The 24,053-nt window shown below is 42.1% G+C and overlaps 1 protein-coding gene across 7 annotated transcripts in view; it reads left to right on the top strand.

Moving 5' to 3' along the window:
- SRGAP2 (SLIT-ROBO Rho GTPase activating protein 2) overlaps nucleotides 1–24,053 on the top strand; it is a 195,532-nt gene that overhangs the window by 83,357 nt on the left and 88,122 nt on the right. For 6 of the 7 annotated variants that reach the window (XM_083508829.1, XM_083508827.1, XM_083508828.1 and 3 more), the window contains exon 4: nucleotides 1,295–1,457. In XM_083508829.1, coding sequence (XP_083364955.1) covers nucleotides 1,295–1,457 — 163 coding nt within the window. Of the gene's footprint in view, nucleotides 1–1,294; nucleotides 1,458–7,534; nucleotides 7,694–24,053 lie in introns of those variants that run through there. The other variant, XM_083508831.1, reaches the window with a different exon arrangement.

Here is a 24,053-nt window from a genome sequence, read left to right as displayed (position 1 = left end):
TGGTCATTGTTCTGAGAAAGTTACCGCCCTGCTTTCTGTTCCCTGATATTGAACATTCAGTTTCTGGAAGGCTACAGTTCACAAGGTCCTCAAGTAGCAGACCTGTAGCTTTCTCTCAGCATGTCATCTAATATTTCTCTACTAGGGTTGATTTACGAATATGATCTTGTTGAAATCTGGTTTGTACAGATCGGTGGAAAGAGACTGCTAGCAAAGCCATCAGGATCTTTAGTGATACTTCACCCTGAAGATGATCGTACCGAAACAGAATGAAACAATATTTTAAATTTTATTGTATTTTTATCTTATTTGGCTTAATTTTGCAGGGTTTAGTGGCTTACAGTGCAATCTTAGGAACTAATTTAAGACCTTTCTGGTGAAAAATCATGTATAAATAACATAGAACAATAGTCTTTAAATAGGTTTCATAGCTATATCTATATCTACATATCCGTATCTATCTATATCTATCATCTATATCTCTATTTCTTCCGCCCATCAGGCTGAGTTTCCTTAGCCACTCTGGGCTGCTTACAACATATAAAACAACAAAACATCAAACATTACAAAACAAGATATCTTATACAAGCAACAAACAAACCAATGCATCAATAAAAACCAATTAACAATAAAAATAACAATAACAACAGTTTACAGTTATACCCAAATTAAAGTAACCGCCAACTCCAACTAAACATTTAACCATCAACAACCCAACAAAAATGAAACAGAAGAACCAAAATTAGAACTGTTTAAAACTTTTAAAACATTTTAGCCAGTTGCCCCAACCCAAGAGTTGTTTTAGCAATGTCCCAGTGGACTCCCAGGAGGCTTTTAGCTGTTCAGGATGAGTCTGGGCCAGGTGAAAATGGGCCTTGCAGCAGGAAGCGGTCTTCCTTCCAGCATTCATGGCAGCAGCAGGTTGTGTACATAAGAACATACAAATAGCCTGCTGGATCAGGCCAATGGCCCATCTAGTCCAGTATTTCTTTCTTACATTGGCCGTCCAGATGCCTGTGAGAAGCCAGGGATCACAACATGAGCACAAAAGCAATCTCCCCTCCCATAGTTTCCAGCAACTGGAATTGTAAATTGTTGTAAAAGTTGTGCTTTAATTCCTGATAACTGCCTCAATTTTTGCATTTTGAAAACTTCAATGTTTCATAGTACATATACATTATTACTATACAATGGCACATTAGAAAAGTTCAATATATTGTATTGCATCACCTTTGCCTCTCCTATGGAAAAAGACGAGGATAAAAATAATATTTTGGTTCTGCTTTCCCCGCAGGAAGGATCAGAATGTTCTTTCACCTGTCAATTGCTGGAACCTCCTTTTAAACCAGGTGAAGCGGGAGAGCAGGGACCACACCACCTTAAGTGACATCTACCTGAACAACATCATCCCTCGGTTTGTTCAAGTCAGTGAGGACTCTGGGCGACTTTTCAAAAAGGTAATGCTTTTATTGCTACATGCATTATTTCATAGCTTCAGAGATGGCTTTTGGCGACATAACACAAGTGAATTTGTCCCCTCGTTGCATCTGAATTAGATTACTGTTATGTGCTGTATGTGGAGCTGCGTCTAAAGACTGGTTGGAAATTATAGTTGATCCAGTATGAAGCTAGCAGGCTGTTGATGTGGGCACATAGGTCAAACATGTCACTCAGATGTTCTGTTTTTCATTGAGTTACTAATTAGCTTCTGGGCTCAATTCAAAGTGCTGGTTTTGATCTTTTTAAAGACCCAAATTGTTTAGGACCCGAGCATTTGAGATACTTATCCTGGCAGAATCCTAAGTGAGCAAGGGTTATCCTAACAGCAGTCTCCTAGCACAAGAGAATCAAGATTACAATAGTGTAATTTCTTCCATTGGTGTCCTGCTGTGCTTCTCAAATGCAAGTGGCTTTCGGAGTCATCCTATTGCACCCAGTAGGCAATACTTTGTGGCCAGGACCTCTCTGTGACTATTATACATGTTTTATAATCAGACAGAGCGCTCCTTTTCTATAAAATGTAATCATGGCAGTGGTGAAATAGCTTTTTACAAAGCAGGGTGCTGAGCAGGGATACAGACTTCTCCAAAACTACCTCTTCCCCTTATCATTGCTTCATTTTAAAAGGTAAAAAAGGGAATTAAATGGATTATCCCTTGCATTTATTAAATATGGCTAGGTATGGTGTGGCAGCCTCTAGATCAGCGCTGGCATGCATGGGATCGTGTCCAACTTCCCCCCTTTTTTAAACCATCTGGAAAAGTTTAATAGTGATAACGAGTGTTTATGAAGTCACTGCCTATGGGTATGTGCGCTACCTGATACTTCTTTATTTTTTTGGTTTAAACATGCACAATCCTGCCTTTTCTAAAAAGTTGAAGCTGGCTAACCAGAAAAAAGAACTAAAATAACAATAAACAAATACAGGGGGGGAAGTTACAAATAGCACAATTATTCAAAAACCCTAGTAGCAGAGGATACTTAAAGGCATTGCATTGCCCTGTAATCCTATCAGGAATGTTTAAGGGTATGTCTAGCACCCTTCAGGCCAATGTGTTCATTTTACATTCTGAAATGCCTGTATTTGTGTGGTGCTCCTGAAGCAGAGATGGCAGTACCATTTGTTTCCAAGTAATGTGAAAGTAACAGCTTTATTTGACCTTCTGAAACTTTTTGCTAATTAAATTATCATTGATTAAGTACTTAGAAGGGATTATTGAGTAACAGGGACCCTTTAGTTTCCCTTAATCTCCGTAGAGGATAAGTAATGTTTCTACATTATACTCTTGAGGACAACATGAAAAACAAATTGGCTAGCTGGCAAGCACAAAGGATTTCTTTGGAAAGGTGTTCTAATATAACACAGTCGCTTGGCTGGAAACATTGGTTAATTTCACTGTAATTTAGTGATCAGACATCTATGTGCATTGTTGGTTAGAGCAGGGATGGAGAACCTGTGGCTCTCCAGATGTTGTTGGACCCACCTCCCATTATCCCTTGACCCCCACCCCTGGGTTAAGAGCACTGGACCAGGAAGACCTGGGTTCAAAACTCTACATCAATTGACTAGGTGATATTGGAGCAGTCATTATGTCTTAGCCTCATTTGGGAGAATGATGTTTGCCACCTTGGAGGATAGCTAAAGTAAAAAAGTAGCAAATAAATCAAGTTTGATTATTTCTTTAACTTTGCCTACACTTCCACAAAGACTTCTGTAGTTTTAACTGTGTAGCTGCCATTCAAAGTAAAATGGCATTCTTTGGCTACACTCTTATTAGTTAGTCAAACCTCGGTTGTCGAACGTAATCTGTTCAGCTTCTGAAATGTTCAACAACTGAGGCACGGCTTCCGATTGGTTGCAGGAGTTTCCTGCACACAGCGGAAGCCCCGTTGGATGTTTGGCTTCCGAAAAACATTCGAAAACCGGAACATTTACTTCTGGGTTTTCAGTGTTCAGGAGCCGAAACGTTCTGAAACTGAGGTGTTCAGGATCCGAGGACTGAAATACATATTGTATGGAAAAATGAGTGACTCAGTCCACTCAGTCCAGTGCATGCTTTCTTGGGATTAAGTCTTTGCTTAAATCCTCCCTATTGAAAAATCTGCATACAGCTTGTGCATTTTCTCTGGCAGTAGTGGCAACGTGCTATTGAAAGCTCTGTTGGCCAACACTGTGCAGAAGCTAAGGAGATGAGGTCCAGTTACTTCTGAACAGCTACTTCTGAACTATGCTGTGAGGTTGGGCAGTGTTGGGGCTGCTCATGATGCCACCAATTTGCACCTCTGCAACCTGCCAGACGCTTCTGTATAGGTTGCCCTGCACTGCAGTGCATTCTAGGGCAGCCTTCCCTACTGGGCGCTCCTCATATGTTGTTGCACTCCAACTCCCAGCAGCTCTGGCTAGCCTGGCCAGTGGTCAGGGACAATAGGAACAATAGTTTTTTTAAAAAAAATCTGGAAGGTATCAAGTTGGAGAAGGCTGGTCTAGGCCCCCCCCCCCCAAGTTAGGTCTAGTAGGGAAAATTGAATTACCCTCCCTCTCCTACTATTTTTTTTTTATAAAGCATGAAATGGTGGACTGGAAGGAAGCTAATAGTTACATTGCTAAGAAACAGTACAACAGTGAAGTAGCCTACTATGGGAATAGAAAATTAATATAGATAACATGATTTTAAATGGCACGTAAAAAATTATATCTTGGTTTGTTTTCCACAAGCAGAGCTCTGTTGTTTTGCCTCAGGTTTTGCAAAGACAGGAGCTGTTACTTGTTAGAATTTAGTAGTATCCAGATAACAGGTTTGCCAAGTTGGTCAAATGCCAGGATAGTTTCTTCTGTTAACTCTCTTTACGCTTGCTATGTGTCACTAGCACATAATTCTTTGCACCAGTCCCGCCTGGGGAACCTTTCTCAGACTGACATGTGATATGCGGAATGGAAATAGTTTGTGACTGAACCCAGAGCCACTGGTGATTGTGCTCTTTGCTGGAAAGCTCTCTCAATTTCCTGCATCCCAATCAACCTGACAAGTGTGAACTAGCACAAGACTACTGATAAAGCCCAAATATCAAAGCGCTTAAGGGGCAGATTTGTTAACCAGCAAATAGCCAGTGTCTAAATGTAGAGTTATGAAAGAAAGCAGCACTGTAGGTACTGCACCATTTCTAAGTGCTTCATTTAGTATGTATAATTGTACTTGCTACATGCCATCTAAATGTCTGAAAGCAGCTGTTATTTTAAAAAATAACCCCTTCAGATATTATTCAAGGGAAATAAGATAGTTGATTTCCAGCTGTTTTGCAAATGGACTAGACATTAAATTGCAATTTGTTCCAACTTCATTTTGTTGTTGCTGCAAGATTGTGTACTTCAAATCCAGCACATAAACAATGTTGATATTTGTAATTTTTGTTAAACAAGAGTTCCATGCTTTTGCAGCCACTGGGTGAGTGTGGCTGCAAATAAAGCATTTTAATAGTTTACCTAGGGGCTATTTGCAGAAGTCAATTGATCACAATGCATGAATGATTTCCAAAAGTTTGCTCAGGTGGTAGAGCATGAGACAATCTCAGGGTTGTGGGTTTGAGACCTTGGGCAAAAGATTCCTGCACTGCAGGGGTTTGGACTAGATGCCCCTCATGGTCCCTTCCAACTCTATGATTCAGTGATCTAAGAGCAACCCAAGGTGAAGAAAAATATCAAGATGCATGTTACACAAGGCGAAAATTAGCTGTCCTCTGTGGGCAAGTGGCTCTTGGGTCCCAGAAATTAGCTGGTTGCCTGTTCCGGATGGGATTGCACTCCCTCTGAAGGAGCAGCCTGGGGGTGCTGCAGGATTCAGCATTGTCCCTGGAAGCCCAAGTGGCCTCAATGGCTAGGAGTGCCTTTCACTTACCAGGCTTTGACTGTTAAGACAGTTTTGACTGTTCCTGGACTGGGACAGCTTGACCACAGTGATTCAGGCATTGGTACCTTCCAAAGGGGATTAATACAATATGGTGCTTCGCTCAAACTTAATTTGGAAGCTGCAGTTTGTGTAAAATGCTGCAGCATGATTGCTGACAGGAGTGAAAGTCTGCCAGCATATTACAACTGCGCCCAGTGATCTGCACTAATTCTAGTTTGCTACTGGGAATTGTTCAGGGTGCTACTATCGGTATATAAATCCCTTAATGCAGGGCTGAGAAACTTTTTTTGGGTTTGTGGGCCAGATCCTTAACGGGATCAGCCTCACAGGCCAAATTCCTCCAGCAGCAGTTCTGCAAAAATGCAGATCTGCTGCTGGAAGGCCTCACACACACTTAGTGATGGATTTACATATAAGCTAAACAAGCTATAGCTTAGGGCCCCACTCTCTTGGGGCCCCCAAAAACAATTAAAGAAAAAAACCTGGATGTACATTTCCAAAATATAAGATAAAAAACAAATAAAATAAAACCTACATACAGCAACAGTTTTTTGTGTTGTGTAGGCTCCTATTATGTAAGTAATGGACCCCGCCTGCTAGCCTGCTCCCTTAAATATCACATATAAAGGGCCCCATTACCTTCAGTAGCTTAGGGTCTCATCACAGCTAAATCTGGCCCTGCACACACTGCCTGTAAAATGTAGGCTTCTTCCCACCCCCATGGGGAGGGGAGTACGGCTTTGCATGAATTCCAACCCCACACCACCACGTTGGGGTGGCAAAAAGCCTGTACAGCCATACCTTGTAAGTCGAACGGAATCTGTTCCAGAAGTCCGTTCGATGTCCAAAACGTTCGGAAACCAAAGCACAGCTTCTGTTTGGCTGCAGGAAGTTCCTGCAGCCAATCAGAAGCCGCGGAAGCCCCATCAGACGTTCGGGTTCCGAAGAAAGTTCGCAAATTGGAACACTTACTTCCGGGTTTGCGGCGTTGAATGCCAAAATGTCTGAGTACCAAGGCGTTCGGGATCCAAGGTACAACTGTAATTTATAGGCAATGTGCACAAGAGAAGTCCCTCTAGCAGTGGATCTGCAGAAAGCAAAGGAGAGAAACATGCATTTATGATATGAGTTACTGCTTTAGTGTGACAGCATCTGCTCCTATTTACATGAAACTGGTTTACAACTCATTGCCTGTTTACATTTGACCAGGTGCTTTTGTTACACTGCTTTAACTGAAAACAGTCTACACCTGCTGAATTTTTATATTACTTTTAATTGTATTGTTTTATCACAGATGTGCTTGCTGCGGGGACTCTTTTGGGCAGAGGGGCAGCATATAAATTTAATAAATAGCACGCTTTCATATAAAGTAATGTCCATGTGCAATTAAAGTTGAATGCATAAGAAGGTATTTTCCAAATGGGGACAAAAATGACATATCCTGGAAGGGAGAAGGCTGGTCACTGTATCTAGCTTACCAGATTCGAAAAGCTCATTCTGATTCATTTGGGGATAGTTTCCAGATGCACAAAGTGCTGGAATTGAAGCTGGGTTGTGACAAATTGCAAAGGGCGCGTTTCACTCGAGAGATGAGCTGCTGCATTCTGCACCCGCTGGAGCAAAGCCCCCTTTCAAGGATAGTTAGAAGAGAAGCCTGCCACTATAATCTACCCTTCTGGCTACATAGGCCTGTGTAGCTGTGATAAGGTCTGCACGAGGCACAGTCACAGCCTGTGGTCATTTTCTCAGAGCCTGGAAGATGCATCCTGTCACAGCTATTGTCTGTGAATCCTGACATCGCAACAGATCCCATAAAGAAGGGTCCTGCCTTTATATGCACTTCACAGCAAAAAGCAGCTGTGACTTTTCTGTGAAATGTGTGGAAGTAGGTAGCCCAGCCCTCCAGTGAGAAATGTGCAGGCCACAACAAATCCTCTTGTCTCTTCCTGCAAGATTCTTCTTGTTTTGAAGGGAAGGTCTTACAAGGATGGTGCAGGCATGCTGCCTGTCAGGCTCTGGCATGTTTGTCTGTAATATGATTAACTTCCAAACTTCCAGAAGCAATTTATATTTGGGGTTTTTTTTGAAGGTTTTCAGATGTCTGTCGTTCTCAGCCTGGGCTGTCAAGTTCTGCTGCTGTTGCAAGAAGCCTGCAATATGGTCTGACTTAATCTAATTAAGTTTTTCTCTTCCTATCTCACGATGAAGAGATCCTTTTCAGGGCTGTGATACGAGGAAGGGTCTCATTTGTTTGAGCAGTGGATGGAAGCCTGCCAACCACTTCAAAGGTATCTTTGCTGATAAGGGAAGTCAGGTTTGCTGCCAAAGCCAACGGTTTGAGTGGTGTCTGAGATACGAGTGTGTTGCTAACATTTCTGACTGGCTGCTAGGGGGGCTTCAGTGCCCTCCCAAGGCCTCTCCTTAAAATGCTTGCTAAGTAGCTACAAGCAGCAATATTTGGGGGGGCATTCAAGATGGAAGTGATTCTGGAACCACTTCACGCAACAAGGGAATAAGAAAATGGGGCGGATTTAAATGCCAAGGAGCAACAGGCTGAAGTCAACTAAGTCACTGTGTGAGTGGAATGACTTCTTCAACAAAACTTGCATCCACCCTCACATATCCCAAAATCTGCTCTGGCAGTAAGCTCCGTTGTTCTACTTACGAAATTACTTGGCTGGATACAACCCAAAGATTTGTAGGTACTTTGTGTTGAAGTACCTGCACACTGTGAACCAGTGCGGTGTAGTGGTTAAGAGTGGTGGATTTGTAATCTGGTGAACCGGGTTCGCTTCCCTGCTCCTCCACATGCAGCTGCTGGGTGACCTTGGGCTAGTCACACTTCTCTGAAGTCTCTCAGCCCCACTCACCTCACAGAGTGTTTGTTGTGGGGGAGGAAGGGAAAAGGAGATTGTTAGCCACTTTGAGACTCCTTAGGGTAGTGATAAAGCGGGATATCAAATCCAAACTCTCCTCCTCCTCCTCCTCCTCCTCTTCTTCTTCTTGAAAAAACAAATTTCTCACTATATATTGGTTGTACATAAGCCCCTGAATGTTTAACAGAGCTGGGCCAGCCATTGGGGGGGGGGTGAGGCCACTGCCTTAGGCACCAGGAGCCCCCCCCCCCCGGCCAGGTAGCACTCACACTGGTGACCTACCTGCCCCACCACTTCCGTCAGCAATGGAGAAGTACCAACACGATTTTTGGCAAGATCGTGTCACTTTAGGGCGAGATCTCACCGCAGATTGGCACCATCTTGTCAGAAATCAGCACTGATGACAATGGCGCTTCTCCGCCAGTGGCAAATGTGGCAGGATGTGCAGTGGTGTAAGGAGCAGCTAGGTGGTAGCAGCAGAGCAGGGTGGCCTTTCCCTTTTCGCATCAGGCAGTGGAACATGATTCACCACCCTTGATGTTTAGCAGTCGGAATCTGCCACTTCAGGAATTCCTGGTTTGGGAGCATCATATTCCAGGCCTATGAGAATCTATTTGTTTTTGTTTAATTCTGACTACAGAATTGGCCTTTGCTTGCAACGCGGACTGGAATTGTTTTATCAACCAATGGTCGTGTGAAAATATAGGGCCAATTCAGACGGTCGTAGCTCAGCTTATTAAGGCAAGATACGCACGAGCCTTGCGAACAGATCCCTTTTGTCATGGCTCATGAGCAAAGGGTGCCTCGGATCTGAAACTGAATCAGGTAAAATGGGAATCTATGGTTAGTTAGAGATTTCCAGGTTTAATTGTGGCTTGCAGTAAAGGGAGGAGAAATAGCTTTTTGCATGGGTATGTGAATATCTCAGCTCAGTATTGTGCAGGGGGTGGGGGCACATGCAAAAATAAACTGGACCAGCATTATTTGGCTCTGCTAAGAATGGCACTGATCATACATTTCTACTATTCTATGATTCTACAACCCCTCTAGAACTGTATCACTTCAGAGTACCATGTTCCCACATGTGAAACAAACAAACAAACAAACAAACTTAGAAGCCTTAGCATATAAAGGAGAAGGCTAGGTTACAAGCCCTTCTTGCTTCAGTTAGCTCTCTAAGGGAAGGAGGAGGGAGCGGGGGGTTGGGTTGGGTGTGGGAGCATTCAAGCATTGGCTGCCATGTCTTCAGCCCCAGGAGAGAAAGCACCATATGCCTGAACAAGCAGGCTGACTCAAAGTTCTCTTAGGATACATGTTCTTCTTTTTAAGGGGATTCTACATAAATCTGTGGATGCTGTTCCGTTCCGTGGCAGGAACCACATTCCATGAAAATTGGGCCGTTCCAAAACTGTGGAATCTATAGCACTTTAAGAAAAACAACAAAGGCTTTGCTTTCAAATAGAAATAATAATCTGATGAGGGGGGATTGCAAGCCTTAGTCAAAATAATGCAGAGATTGGCACTTCTAGGGAAGAATACATTGCTTCTGCCTTGCCTATAACTAATTATATTACATTACCCTGTATGAATTCTAATGAAGTTCAGGTGTGAGCCCTACACATTGGCTCACATCGAGTTCTGATCCTCTCCTTGCAAATCTCAGGAGGGTAGGTTGCTTTGATATTGCTTCCATTCTTCTTTTTTCAGGTTTCTTTTGATTTCTTGCTTTTCTCTTTGTGCAGTACATATCTTTGATTCCTCTGTATTTTGAGCTTTGAGTGTGCTCCTTTTTAACTCTCTTCTGTTTAAATTTATTATCTTCAGATAAAACAGAGTTATGAAAAGGAGCCCAGTCCTTGGATTCCTACCCCTTCTAACTATTCTGTTTTCCTTTAAGTTTCTGTGTGCGCTCATAATTCTCTGCATGGCGACACCATCCTATTTTTAGCAAGATTTCCAGATCTTCTCCTGCTGATGTTATTTACACATATGGCCTCTTTTTACGGAAGAGGCCCTTGTAATTTAGTCTCCTTCATCGGCACTCCTTGCCAATTGCGATAGAAGAGAGAGATGTCTCTGAGTCAAACCAATTTTGACATGTTTTATGAATCTCTTATGTATGTAGCAGTTTTTGGCATGAAGCAGCAGGCTATGCATTCGCATTTCAGCTCATTAAAGAATTTTGTGTTGCACATGAAATAGGGTCTGCCTGCTAGACAGAAATGATGTACTCTGTAGGTTAACAAATCTGTATTACCTAACCATGTAGGATCCCCCCCCTTTTTTTTCTTTTCTGGCTAGTTTCTGAACAGACAAATTTTCTTCTGGTTCCTTTAGCTCCTTGACTGCAGCTCAGAGTAACAAGAACAGAAATCTGAGAACTGAAATGTTTAAACAGCCTTCTTGATTCTGTGCAATTTATTTTTATGTGCAACTGGCATATTATCAGCTGAGGTGAAAGGTAAATGTTGAGTTAGTGCCAAGAAATACAGATCTATATTATATATATATCTGTGAGGAAACTAAGCTAATCTCCTAAGTGTGCTTTTCTCTGCATCCATTTCCTTTGCTGAAGTCTTCTAGGGCAGGAGAATCTTTCTTCCCATGACATGGTTTCCTCTATATGCTCATCCAGTGGCTTAAGTTCATTGTGAGAAGGCAACTCTGGGAGGTCCCCCCCCCCTGCTGTTGCAAGAGTCTGTGAGGCTGTGATGTACTTGCTGGACATCATTCTAAACTCCTGCCCCCTTTGCCAATAAGGAATTGTGTGCAGATCTGGAATTGTACTTCAGAGTCCTGTTCTTCTTTCTCACTTCCACTTTCTTATTGCTCCTTGGAGAACCACTTGCTCTTCTCTCCTCCCTCTGCCTTATCTCTAAAAAATGAGTGAAGAAAAAAAAAGACAAAAATGGAGGAAGGCATCCTGTTCAGGTGCATGTCTGCATGGAATCTGTGCATCTACTTCAGCTATTCCATGAGCTCCATTTGAAAAGACTGTTGTCTTAAATGTTGCAACGTAACAGAGAACAGTTTTTACTCCTTACCTGCTCGAGCGACTGGCAGCAAGGAAAGATTCCATGAATTTCTGTGGGGCAATTTTCATGGCTTGGTGTCTGTTCATGACAAGATGGATAATCAAACTTGCACAAATTCCTTTTGGTCAGCTCTGTATACTTCCAAGCCCCCCCCCCCCCCTTAGAACACTAAATTTCACCTTCTGCTTTCTTAGTTTCAGTTCAAAGGATGGGTGACAAGGGATGCTTTCACTCACCTTGGTGGTGGTAAGGAACTTCCTAATGGCAAGGAAGTGCTGTAGCTTTCATGGGCTGTTTGCTCCACCAGCCAAATGCTTGTACAAATAAGAGATTCCCCCCACAACTAATATTTGGTCTGAAATTGCTTCCCCATACTTCTTTGCTTTGATCCCCTTTGGACATCATTAACGTTATTTCATAATAAAAGACTTGGAAATTTAAGGGTTTTTTGCCATATGTAAATACATTAACTGAACTGATTAAATCTATTTAGTCAATATTTTTTTAAGCTTCCCCTCTCTTATGGGTCCTTTTACTCACATCTCCTCTTGTTGTTAATTCACCAAAGTTTACTGCTTTGTCAGCTCTATCCAATGATCCATTTCAGCCATGTTTGTGAGCAGGATATGCAGATACACCATCTTCCTATAACTTCTGAGTTCTTGTACTAGCTTTGCTATGTAGAGCTATAGGGGATTTGGTCATGAAAGGTGCTGGTAGCTCATCCTATTTTGTGTTGTATTTGATAAAAAGTGAAAATCTATAAAATGCAGGAGACATTTTCAAATGATCAATTAAACAAATGTAATTTTGACTTGCTGAAGGGTATAATTCTCATAAAAGGTTGTATTCAGACCTTTTGCTCTTTAAGACTACAAATAAGATTGGCAGAAAAGGTTCTGAACTGCATTAAACGAGTGCATAAGAAGTGAAGAGACCAGAAATTTAAGACTCTAAATTCTCTGAAACTTTAGAATTGGAGAGATCCTAGATGTCACTTAATCTGCGCCCTTCAGAAACTCAATTATAAGCATTTTTCTGTCTGACATCTGTGTTTTGAAGAACCTATGATCATGGTAACGGGCTCTGTATCTAATTGCTAATTAAGTACTGGGAGATAGTTCAATTGTTGAGCTTTTTATTAAAAAAAGAGTCATTGCTGCAATCTAAGTAAATGAAGATTCCAGTGGCTAGGAGCCATATGATTGCTAGTCCAACAAGGGAGTATTGTAGTTTGGAAATGAACTGCAGGCTTAGGAGGAGGGTAATCAGATTGTCTTGGAACCACAGTTAACTGTTTTGAAACTTGCAGTCTAGGTGCCTAGGGCTATATGAGGAAGTGGTCATCTGTAGCCCTATCAGCCATGTGCTAAGCCGGAACTGTGTGGTCACCCCCACTCACCCATAGTGCAGTTAAAAACAGGTATATTTTAAGCATTGATCCCAGTTGTCTGACTCTACTCCTGATATCTGGGGTAGAGGAATTATTAGGTGTGTTTTTAAATGATTTAAACATGTCTTTCACAAGGTTTCCAGTGCTCCATATCAGTTTTAGGTATTATTTTATAAAGATGTTTTGCTCCAGGCCAGTCACTGTACAACTCAAGGATATCGTTAAATGATTTGCTATAGTTCAAAGTCTGGAAAGATAATTCCTGTCTGTGGTTTGGGTGAGTTGCTAGAATCAGCTCTTCTAAGTGTGGAAAATGAACTGCCCATGCTGCATTTCCATTTACCTTCCCTATATTTATTCACAGAATTGATGTTGATCACTTTAAAAGCATTTTGCTTGGTGTTTGCCAGACTTTGCAATGGATTAGATTCAGGTCATCTAAGAAATGGGCAACAACAGCTTGAGGATGGCAGGTTGGTCATCCAGCTGCGGTGCCTGCAGCCATCCATGTCAAGATAATATTTTCCTAGGGGTTTGAGAAAGAGCATCAGCGAAGGTAGGGTGCATGAACCTGTCATGAGTGGCACTGAAATTGTGCAAGATGGAGTATAGGGCATTACTTCCAATACTTCACACGCCTTTGCAGGCAGCTGGCAGAGTGGGCCGTCTATTGAAGCCATATCCATGCTTCCATTTCATTTTGAAAGGCAAAGTGATATTGGTAGTTTCACGGAGAATCTGATGACTGAGACTTGACAGCATTTAAGATGACAGGAAAGGGTTATTTGGAAGCCAAATTTGTGAGCCAAAGAATTATACAGTAGTGTTGTTTTGACCTAGAATGGAGGTGAACTAGTTTGTCATAACTGAGGAGAAATGCACCTCACCATTATATGAGATTAAAATTTAGATTGTAGTGAAATTTAGGAATGGCACTCGGTTAGTGTGAAAGAGTCCCTTTTACTTCATTGGTTAGAACAAACTGCACCTGCTTAATTGCTGTGTAGTTGCCTTTAAAAATCAAGCCTCTACAGGTAGGCCTCTATAGGTAAATGTTGCTGGCCCCCTTGCCCTCTTGCAAGTCATCGTTCTAGTCAGAACATAGGATAGATAGTCTGACTCAGGAACATAGGGAACTATTGGCCCATCTAGCTCAGTACTATGTGCAGGTCTGGCTCTGCTGAAGCTAAAGATGTGTGTGTGTGTGTGTGTGTGTGTGTGTGTGTGTGTGTGTGTGTAACAATCTAGTTGGTGGCCAGGGGCGAAAGGAAATTGAGGCAGGATCACGCAGAGGATGGGGATGTAACCATTTAGTTGTCTTGGCAATGAGGATGTGGCGGTGAGTAGCAGTCCGCTTGCCAAAGCAATGGCAGATTCTTCCCAATGCTGTGATATTTGTTGTTGTTTTTGTTGTCGTCGTCATTGTCATCCATCCATCTTGAGAGACAACGGAGTACACCTCCAGGGGCAAAGTCAAACTACCGTGTTAGCAGCACCAAAGTGATATGGAAGCCTAGGGCTGCCCAGACAATGAGACTCGCCCCCCCCCCCAAGCCTCCCTCATGTGGTCCAAAGAAAAGAAGAGCAATACGTTAGGCACCAGCTTGGCTGCAGGACTTTCTAGAAGAAGTCATATAAGGTGCCATCTAACCATCTTAAGGACTCCACACCTGATTTGTGTAGGGTTTGCTCCTTGAGCCTTTTCTTCCCCCAAAGATATCCTGCAAGGCAGTGGGGGTTTATACACCTCTACTTGGACTATGTGCTGCACATTAGGTGGGAACAGGTGGCACGTGAAGCCTTGGGGCCAAACCAAAGGGACTGGGCAACTGCCGACAAGGGATGTCAAACCCTCCTGCCCGCCCCCAAGAGTCTGACAGAGTGCCAGGAGCCCAGCGAATAGGAGAGGTTATACAGGGGTGATTGTGAAACCCTTACCTCAAATGAGGCCATAGCACACATCCAGGGCCCATTGCCATGTCCCTTGCTTAGCTTTAGAAGGAAGCCTTCGGACCATACACATATGCTTGGTTTGCCATGTAAAATGCATTTTCTGCATCAATACATAACACTTTTATGTCTAAAGTTATTCTCTAGGTGCGTTTTAATGTAGCTCAGTTTAGTTATTAAAAAATACAAATAAGAGACAATTGAGGTTCTTGAATGAAAATACATTTCAAATTTTATTTTCCATAGTGTAAGCATTCCAAATAAGTGGTGCTGGGGACCCATAAAATCTGTCTAATCCATAGATTATACTGGTAGTTGGTGGCTTGGTATTTCTGCCTTTTAAAGTCTGGATAGAGAGCGACTCAGAACTTGTAACTATATTGATTGTATGGACAAAAAAGTAGCAAAAGTAGGACTACCTAATTTCCCTGTTGATACATGAAAAATGAACAAAATATCATTTTGACTCCAGTTTTTAGCAACAGAGTAGACCATGCTGATTTTTAAAGTAGTTATTTTGAAGCAACAAGCTGTGTCTTCTCCCCAGGACTCTCAAACTACGTTTAGAGGGTATGTTATATTTAGGCCATAAAATGTTGACAGCGTATCTAACTTGCCTTTTTTATTAGTGCCCTAAATATTTTGAAGCTGCAGCTGTAATTTTCAGTGGAATGCGGAACAGCCGAGTAAGCATGGCCATAGATCCCAAAAATCTTGATTAAATTAGACGGAGGCTGGGTTAGGCGGGCGGGGGTGGGGTGGAGGGTGGGAACAGGACAAAGAGAGCCTTGAGTAGCCTGCTGTGGTATTCTGAGAGTTAATGTTCCAGTTAACTGTGGCAGTGACCTACGGCTCTGCACGTGATTCATGCACAGACCCAAAGGTAGCAAGCAAAAGACTGTGTGAGTGTGCCTGTGTATATGAGATAGGAGGAGGCTGTGTGTGTGTGTTTTCATGCACACATTTGTGGCTACTCTGCTTTTCTAGTCCTTTTTGATGGGGGCGGGGGATGTTACACTAAGGTAGCAAGAAAGCAAGATATTGATCTTGAGGCAAGGCAGCCATGTAATAGTTTGCCCTTCAGCCAGAGTTGCTTTCTTAATGCTAAGCACATGGACCTGTTAGGCTGAAGTTTAGGTTTTTCTGCTCTACTATGTAACTCTTTCGTGACCTCCAAGCAGTGGTCATCTGCAATGCATGTACAGCTGAATTTGCCCTTGGTCATTATTAGTTCAGTTAGAAGGGTCTTTGTGTGCCAGATTCTAAGCCTCTGTGAAATCAATCATTGTACACTGAGGTGGGAAACCTCACAGCTGAGGACCACATCTCCAGGCCTCCCCATCCAGCCCTCCCCCTGGAACAAACAAACAAAGTGCTTTTGACTTCCTGGAATGTGCTCAGTGGAAAGTGGTGTGTGTGTGTGTAGAAACTTCTGTGTTTTGTGTGACTGGAATGTAGCTCCTTGTACAAATGAGCATTAAATAAATTGCCTGGTCCACTTTTGCTTCTGGCCCCACACATTACTGGCATGTGGCCCCCAGAAGGTCCCCTTGTGTGTGGGGTGTTGATTGTTGGGCTGAAAAAGTTCCCCCACTTATGTTTCCTTTCATAGAATCATAGAATTGCAGAGTTGGAAGGGATCCCGAGAGTCATCTAGTCCAGCCTCCTGCGATGCAGGAATCTCAGCTAAAGCATCCATGACAGGTGGCCATCCAACCTCTGCTTTAAGAACTTCCAAGGAAGGAGAGCCCACAACCTTGCGAGGGAGACGTTTCCTTTGTTACTATAGCACTCAAATGTATCATTAAATGATGAGAGGATTGGGTAGTGTCCCTTTTTCAGAATCCCTTCATGCTTGGCAAATGCCCTGGAGAAACTTTAATTGTAGCCTTACTGGCCATAGTCTTTCCCTGCTTGTACTTTTGGGTTATGATCAGCCATGTCTGGTTCCATTGCACTCTGAGACATCCAGACTCTCATCTTTACTCAGTAAGCGTTTTCCGTCAACATCATTAGGCATTTCCCTTTTGTTTTTCCATTGCTTATGGCTCCATACCCTCCTAATTCAGATAGGTTTTTAGTTAGCCATTTTAAACCCCTTTTAATGAGTCTCACCCACTGGTTGTATTGGGAGTTGCTATGATTTGGAACTTCTGAAATCACGTTTGCTTTTGTGACTGTGATGTTTCCTACTTGACTTTCTCTGCTACTTATACTCTCCTTTTAATTAAGCGTAATCTGTCAGTTTGCCTTCCTTCCTTTTATACATTTCTTCTTTCCTCTTCAACCTGACCTTTCAGCTCAGAAACATCAAGCATGCTGATCTTCTACAGGTCCTTACACAATTGCTCCCTGCACACATTTGCATGATCTATAAATATCTACAAGTAGTACATGGTATGGAACTAACCATGTTCTGAAATGACACTCTGGATAATTACTCTGAAATGAAGCACAATAGTGAACATATATATATATATATATGTATATGTATATGTATATATAAATAATTTAAACAATTAAGCATTAGTAGAATGAAAATATATGCATTTGAAATACCATGTACTAATCGTTACAATAAAAGCTTCACAGCACCGTTTTTTCCTTAAAAGTAAGTGGCCCTATTAGAGAAGAAAGTTTTGAAGGGCTGGTTGTGGCAAACTGTGGCAAGCAGTCATAAAAACAGGAAGGATAAAATTGCAAGATAAAAAAATATAATGTTCATAATAATCTTAGAAAGCTTTAAAAAGAATGAATGGCGTAAAATATATTCCATAGTGACTGTCAGCATCGCCCTTGAGCCAGTGCCACCAACTGGACTCATACACTTCAGCCCCGACTGGGCTAGGCGAGCTGGGTAGCACTTCCAGAGACCACCTTCTACACAGGAACAGGTCAAAGTGCTGTGGACTCACAGCTTAGAGTTGTGAGCACCGGATTCACTCCAACAAGAAGACAGTCATCGCACAGCAGAGTATAGCAGAGTATAGCAGAGCATAAATGACTCGAAGAGCAGCTCTGTAGAATATCTTCTTTTATTCTATCTACAACTATAATACACAACTATGTACAGAGCTAAATGAGGTCTAAACGAAAATGCTGAACTGCACTGAGTGTCTGCAGCTGCTCTTAGCAGCAACCTTATCTATACACATGATCTCTCTCTAACACTCAGTCTTTCTCTCCGACACTGATGTGAGGCTGGAGCGGAATAAGTAGAGAGCAGAAACCATCCCCTCCTCTCTGGAGAATCAGCAGAGCACATCAGCAGATTCTTGGATATGGGAGGGGTGAAATCTCCTCATCCTCCCCCATTTCATCCAACCATTCAAGGTTCATATTTCTACCAAACATTCCTGAATGTTGACAGATAAACTCATATTTAGTGTCTAGTTTGGTCATATAAATCTTAAGCTGCCCCCAAGCAAAAGCAAAGTCGGAGGGGGTCCTCATCACTCCTGGTGTCACATATTTTATGAGTCAGCTTTTCAGCATGACTTTTTAAAACCATAGGCCCATAGGATAACAATATGCATCCTTTCAACCTTGAGAGATCACTAGACAAGCGACAACCAACAAATACAGAATTAATCGTTGAGAAGTAAGGCCAGCATTGGCACCATCGGATAAGAGAAATAGCAAGCAGGTCACCTTGGATGCTAAGCTAACAATTATACCAGTCTCCATTGCAACCTGCTTCCAGAACTTGTGTACCCCCACCATATATGCCAATATGTGCTTTGTACCTTACAACCCCACCAGCATAACGGGGGACCAGATCTTACAATGTGAGCAAGTCTGACCCAGTTTTAAAACCAGCGGTGGACCATCTTCAAAGAATTCTCCCTAATGTTAGCAAGCATGGACCTCAAGTGACAAGCCAACCAGATCTTAAGCCATTGAGAATTTTTTAGTTTGCCTGTAGAGTCCATCTCCTACACCAATTTCAAAGTAGTAAATGGAGAGGACTGGGATTCACTCAGAAACGCAGGGTTTCAGTGACATATATCCCCTACTGATACAATACTAATTACTAAACATTATGGGGCACTTTTGAGTGTCATTTGCCTGTCTTGATAATTCAGATTAAGAAAATGACTATTATAATAGATGGTGCTCTTCACAACAGGCACTACCTTTGTTCTGAAAAAGTATTGGCGAATATTGCTGCAAAAATCCTCAGTTGGGGGCTGCTGGATCTTTTTCTTTCTAAGTCTAGCAATTATAAGAGCAGAATGCTTTTCTTTGTCAGGCTTCAGGACTTGGTTTATTTACTTGGCAATGCATCTGGCCACCCAAGGATGGCGGTGTGAAACTTGGGGGCATGAGTTGAACTAGTGCGTGGAAACTCAAGCCATTTGAACGTCCTGATCATTCTGCTTCCTTTCTTGTTTGCTTACTCATTCAATAATACTTTGAGGCATCACTATTGAATAACATCAGCTGTTTCATAAATTGGTAAGAGGACTCTATATGAAGGCCGAGATCAGGACTCATGTCAAATTAAGTACACTTTTTAAAAAGTAGCACTTGTCATAATGATGTTGTAGAATGAAATAATAATTTGTTGGGTTATTCAAAGAGGGAAGTGTAATGTAGAGAATTACCATGTAGTCCATTTCAATGTTGGTTACTTTCCAGGGTGTTCATTCTTTGTACATTTACTGGCAGACAAAAAAGTGCTCAAGTTTTCTCATTAATGATTAGCCTTTGTTGCCCAGTTGATAAGAGAACTTGTTTGGGTGCATTATGAAAGCAAAATAGAACAAATAAATTAATGTGTGTAAGTTAAAAAACTGACCATTTCTAGATTTCTTGTTCCTTTATCTAATTAGAACTAGCTTCTGTTAAATGCAGATTAATGAACACTATGGATTACCACTTTCATCTGTTGTGGGAATTCTTCTGAAACAAAGAATGTAGCCAGTTTCAAAGGCCTTTCTCCTGCTTGTTCTACAGGGAGGTGATCAATCAGAAAAATCATTTACAATTAGATTACATTTTGTTCCCCCACTGTTCCTTGTTAATGTTTCTGCCTTTTGTAATCTGAACTAAATTGTGTTAGGAAACCCTTAGTCAATTGACTGCTTTCTTTTTCATAACTTGATGCTTTTATTTCAGAGTAAGGGGTTGGGTCATGCACATCTTTTCATTGCTGTGCTACAGATTAAATGTGGCCTGTTTGCCTAACCCTGGTTAGCAATCAGAAGCTTGTGGGTTTCTTTCCTACCTTCTCTTTCCTTATGTTGGCATTTCCCCTCTTTCCACTTCTGGTACTAACTCCAATTAACTCTGCACTGGTGTTTAGTGCTAAATCACAATTTTCTACTGGGGCAATTTTCATACCTTCATATAGTTGTCATGTAGGAGGCCACCATAAGGAAGGGTGAGGCTGTATAAGGAGGCTTTCAGGTATCTGAGGGAGATCAGATTTGGAGCAGTGATGGGCATAGACAGTAATATATCTGGATATGAGGGCAGAGATTGGGACCAAAGCAGTGGGGAGCTTTAAGGCATAAGGACTTTGTGCCAGTGCAGAAGTGGATGGGAAACCAATGTAGGTATTTGAGGAGAGGCATCACATGGACAGAATGATGAGAGGTGAACCATCTGAGCAGCAGAATTCTGGGCTAGAACTGGGTTTTGCTTTGTTTCAGCACCAGAGTTGCGCACAAGCATCTAGAGATGGTTCCCAGTCAATTATATTTATAATTAACTGCTATTCAAGCAAAGGGGAAATTATGAGATTTCTTAATCAGATAAGATGGGTGTGGGGAGACTTCTGGCCTTCCAGATGTTGTTGGACTCCAGTTTCCCGAAGCAGAAATGGGGAACTTATGAACCATGCAAAGAAGGAGTTATGGGTCAGAGAAGCATAGATATGTTGTGGGCATTGTTTTTATATATGTTTAATTGACACAATTCAATAAGAAAAATCAGTGCATAGTTGACTACAGTTTATAAATACATGGTAGTGTTCTTGTAATGCCAGTTAATGTGGCTTCCAGTGTGTGAATGTTCCAGAGCATTGAAATTAAGACATTATTTAAGAAGTTGAGTATCCTGTGGAGTGCATATTGCATGCCTCTGAACAAGAAACAGCTTATAACCAAATATTATGTCAAAGAGCATGTTTCAGCAGGCTTGGCAAACTTGCCACTCACAGCCCTGTTATGTGCTGCCCTCCCTCAGGGATCTGAATAAATTACTTTGAATGCAAGCATAGCCGGCATTGTGTTGCCTTTTCTGCTTTGTTTCTCATATTCCCTGTGTAAAAGTCACACTAAGTAGGTGGATCATATCATTGAAGTGACTCAGATTTATATTACTTGACAGTGGGCATATATACCCGGCTTGTTGGAACGGAGGGAAAGATAAAATGACCTCAAGTAAAGCCATTTTCTATGCTCTTGTCATCATTTGCTCCCCGCTGACCCCAATATTGGATGCATAACCAAAGCAACAACTACTGCATTACAATCAGTGCTGGCAGCTGGCACCCTGTGCCAGGCTGTGAGTGTCCCATTCTTCCTCTCACTTCCAGCAACATTGGACCTTAGGTTTAAGCGTGGTGTGCATTGATAGTCCCCATCTTTGAAAAGTACGGTACCTCCCTTCTTTCTCCCCTATGAGTTTATAATAGAGTGCAGTATTTCTCCCTAGTCCCTTTCATTCCAGATTCTTATTGGTTCTGGACAGTTTTAAGGTTCTCCACTTTCTTGCTTGAGATGGGACAGTGAAGCATTTCTGAAAAAGAGCTGTCAATTGTCTTTCTCTGTAGCGATATCAAAACAATGTGTCTATGTTGGTTACACTCTGTCATTTTTTCAGAGGCTACAAACTTTGCTCCATCTTCAAAACAAAATAAAATAAAATATTTTTAAAAATTTATTCCAGTAGCACCTTAGAGAATAACTAAGTTAGTTATTGGTATGAGCTTTCGTGTGCATGCACACTTCTTCAGAAAATTTATTTATTTATTTATTTTGCTTTGTTTTGTTTCCACTACGGCAGACCAACACGGCTACCTACCTGTAACTTTGCTCCATCTTGCTTGTGTCAATATTCAGGTGCGAACATTAGCTCCATTCAGGGGCGTAGGTCATGGGGAGGGGTGGCAATCTGTGCCCAGGCACGGTGCAGCGATCTGCCCACAGGGAGCGCTGCGGTGAGCTCCCCACGGAGTCTGCCTGGCAGACGCAAGCCCCACACTGCCGTTTCGGGCAGCGCAGGGCTCAAGCCACCACGTCACTCCCAGGAGAGACGTGTGAATCGGGTGCGTTGCAGGCCAGGCCCCACAGTAAGTGCCACCCCCCGTGGTGTACCATTTTGTCACCCCCCTCAGGGATGACACCTGGGGCGGACCACACCCCCCCCTTCCTACGCCCCTGGCTCCATTTGTTGCATTATGGAATCCTTTTATTTTGAACAACTAGAACCTGAAGCCAAGATTTTGCAGAGTATCCCCAGCACCAAAAGGAGACAACTGTGGAATACTGGTATTGTTCGGGTTTCTTGAGAGTGGGGAGATTCAGGAAGCAGAAAGAGGAAAAGACACCTTTCTATGTCAGCCCCAAATCAAGGCAGCTTATTGCTTTATAGTGGTTCTGAGGAGAATCTGGAGAGTGCAAAATGTGTCTGTCTTCCATTATACGTGAAACATTCCTATAGGGGTGAGGAGGCAATCTTGTTTTACCCTTATGCCATGCATAAAGATGCTGACTATGCAAATGTGTTGCCCTTCAGATATTTAGGGACTCGAATTTCCATCAGCCACATCTAGCACAGCTAATTTATAGGGTGATGGGAGCTTGTATTCTGCAATGTGCTATCCCATACTTGCTGCCCTGGCTGTAAGTTGTTAGCAGTTTAAGAAGCTCATTTCCTTCTTTCAACCTTAGAACCCTGCTGGATCTTGCTCATACAGTGGACTTCCTTGCTAGGTTGTCCTCTTCCCCTGGAAAACAATTTAAAACCAGCAACATCATTTTACCGCATCTCTCTCTCTCTCTCTCTCTCTCTCTCTCTCTCTCTCTCTCTCTCGTGTGTGTGTGTGTGTGTCCCAATAAAAGAAAGCATCAATAGGATTACATTTCTTTCCTCTAGAGCAGCCTTTCTCAACCTGTGGGTCCCCAGATGTTGTTGAACTACAACTCCCATCACCCCTAGCTAGCAAGGCCAGAGCTCAGGGGTGCTGGGAGTTGTAATCCAACAACATCTGGGGACCCACAGGTTGAGAACCACTGCTCTACAGGATCAACTGCCATCAGTAGTCCTGGAAGCTCATAGATCCTTTTCATGGGATTGGGTGGCTCTATTTAACCTCCAGATAGACACTGTGAACTTCCCATATCCCTTAGGGTGGCAACTGTGGAAACAGAATGCTGAACTAGATAAGGTTTTGTTCTGATCCAACTGGGTTCATCTTATGATATGGTTATGAGTTGAGGCCACCTGAGTTGACTATTAAAGGGAATGATAAAGTTTATGAGCCTTAGCCAGGCAGATACGTACTGCCATCAAGTACAAGTGAGCTTTCTTTAAAAATTGCCACTGTTAATGGCCGTTTCCAGCAAGGAGGGAATGCTTCTGGGCTTCTAAGATGTATTTCCAAAGCTGTAACTGAAATGTATAAACCTAGAAAATTGGATTTCATCTTAAAAATCATGATACAGCTTTAATTTTAAATGCATGAATAGTGCTGATTCAATAACCTTTGAATGCATTAAATACTTAAGCTGGCTAAAATCTTCTTTGCTTTATGTTGAAGTAAATTGAGTCAGAGTTCCTTGTTTAGAAAAGTTTAAATTATGACTTCCACACTGAGTGCCGTGTGTGTGTATGAAGGCTAAGAAATCAAGTTAGAATTTGGCTACCCTCTTCAATCCCCCCTCCCATTTTATATTCCTAACCATTTATTCTTTTAATCTTTCATTTTATACTCATGAAAAGTAGAAAGATTCACATTGGCTTTGGCCTGATGTTTGCATCTAAGTAAACTCAGTTATAAAAAGGCTGATAGAGGAATTAAGATGTTAAGAAAGACTCAAGTGCTGAAGCTGCACATTTGGCAGGTTTTCTTCTGGGTAACATTTGGCATGGAATGCAGATACAGATGCAATTAGACAATTATGGCTGTCTAGATAGAAGGAAATATAAACTTGGACGTTCTACTTAAAACAATCATGAAAACAATAATTCTAATTGACAGAGCTTTTGGTTCAAAATTCCCTACGGTCTTAGTGGAACTTCAGCTTTACAAGAAATTAAATATAAATATACAACGCAGTAAGAGATTGTTTTATTGCTTGAAGTTTTCATCCCCTCCAATGAAAATGAAGACAAAACCTTGGTATAGCAATAGGTCAGGATTCTGATAAGAGAAGGAGGAAAG

The sequence above is a fragment of the Podarcis liolepis genome (assembly GCF_965112155.1).
Source record: "Podarcis liolepis genome assembly, chromosome: 6".
NCBI classification, from domain to species: domain Eukaryota; kingdom Metazoa; phylum Chordata; class Lepidosauria; order Squamata; family Lacertidae; genus Podarcis; species Podarcis liolepis.
This window is presented reverse-complemented; position numbering and strand designations above follow the sequence as displayed.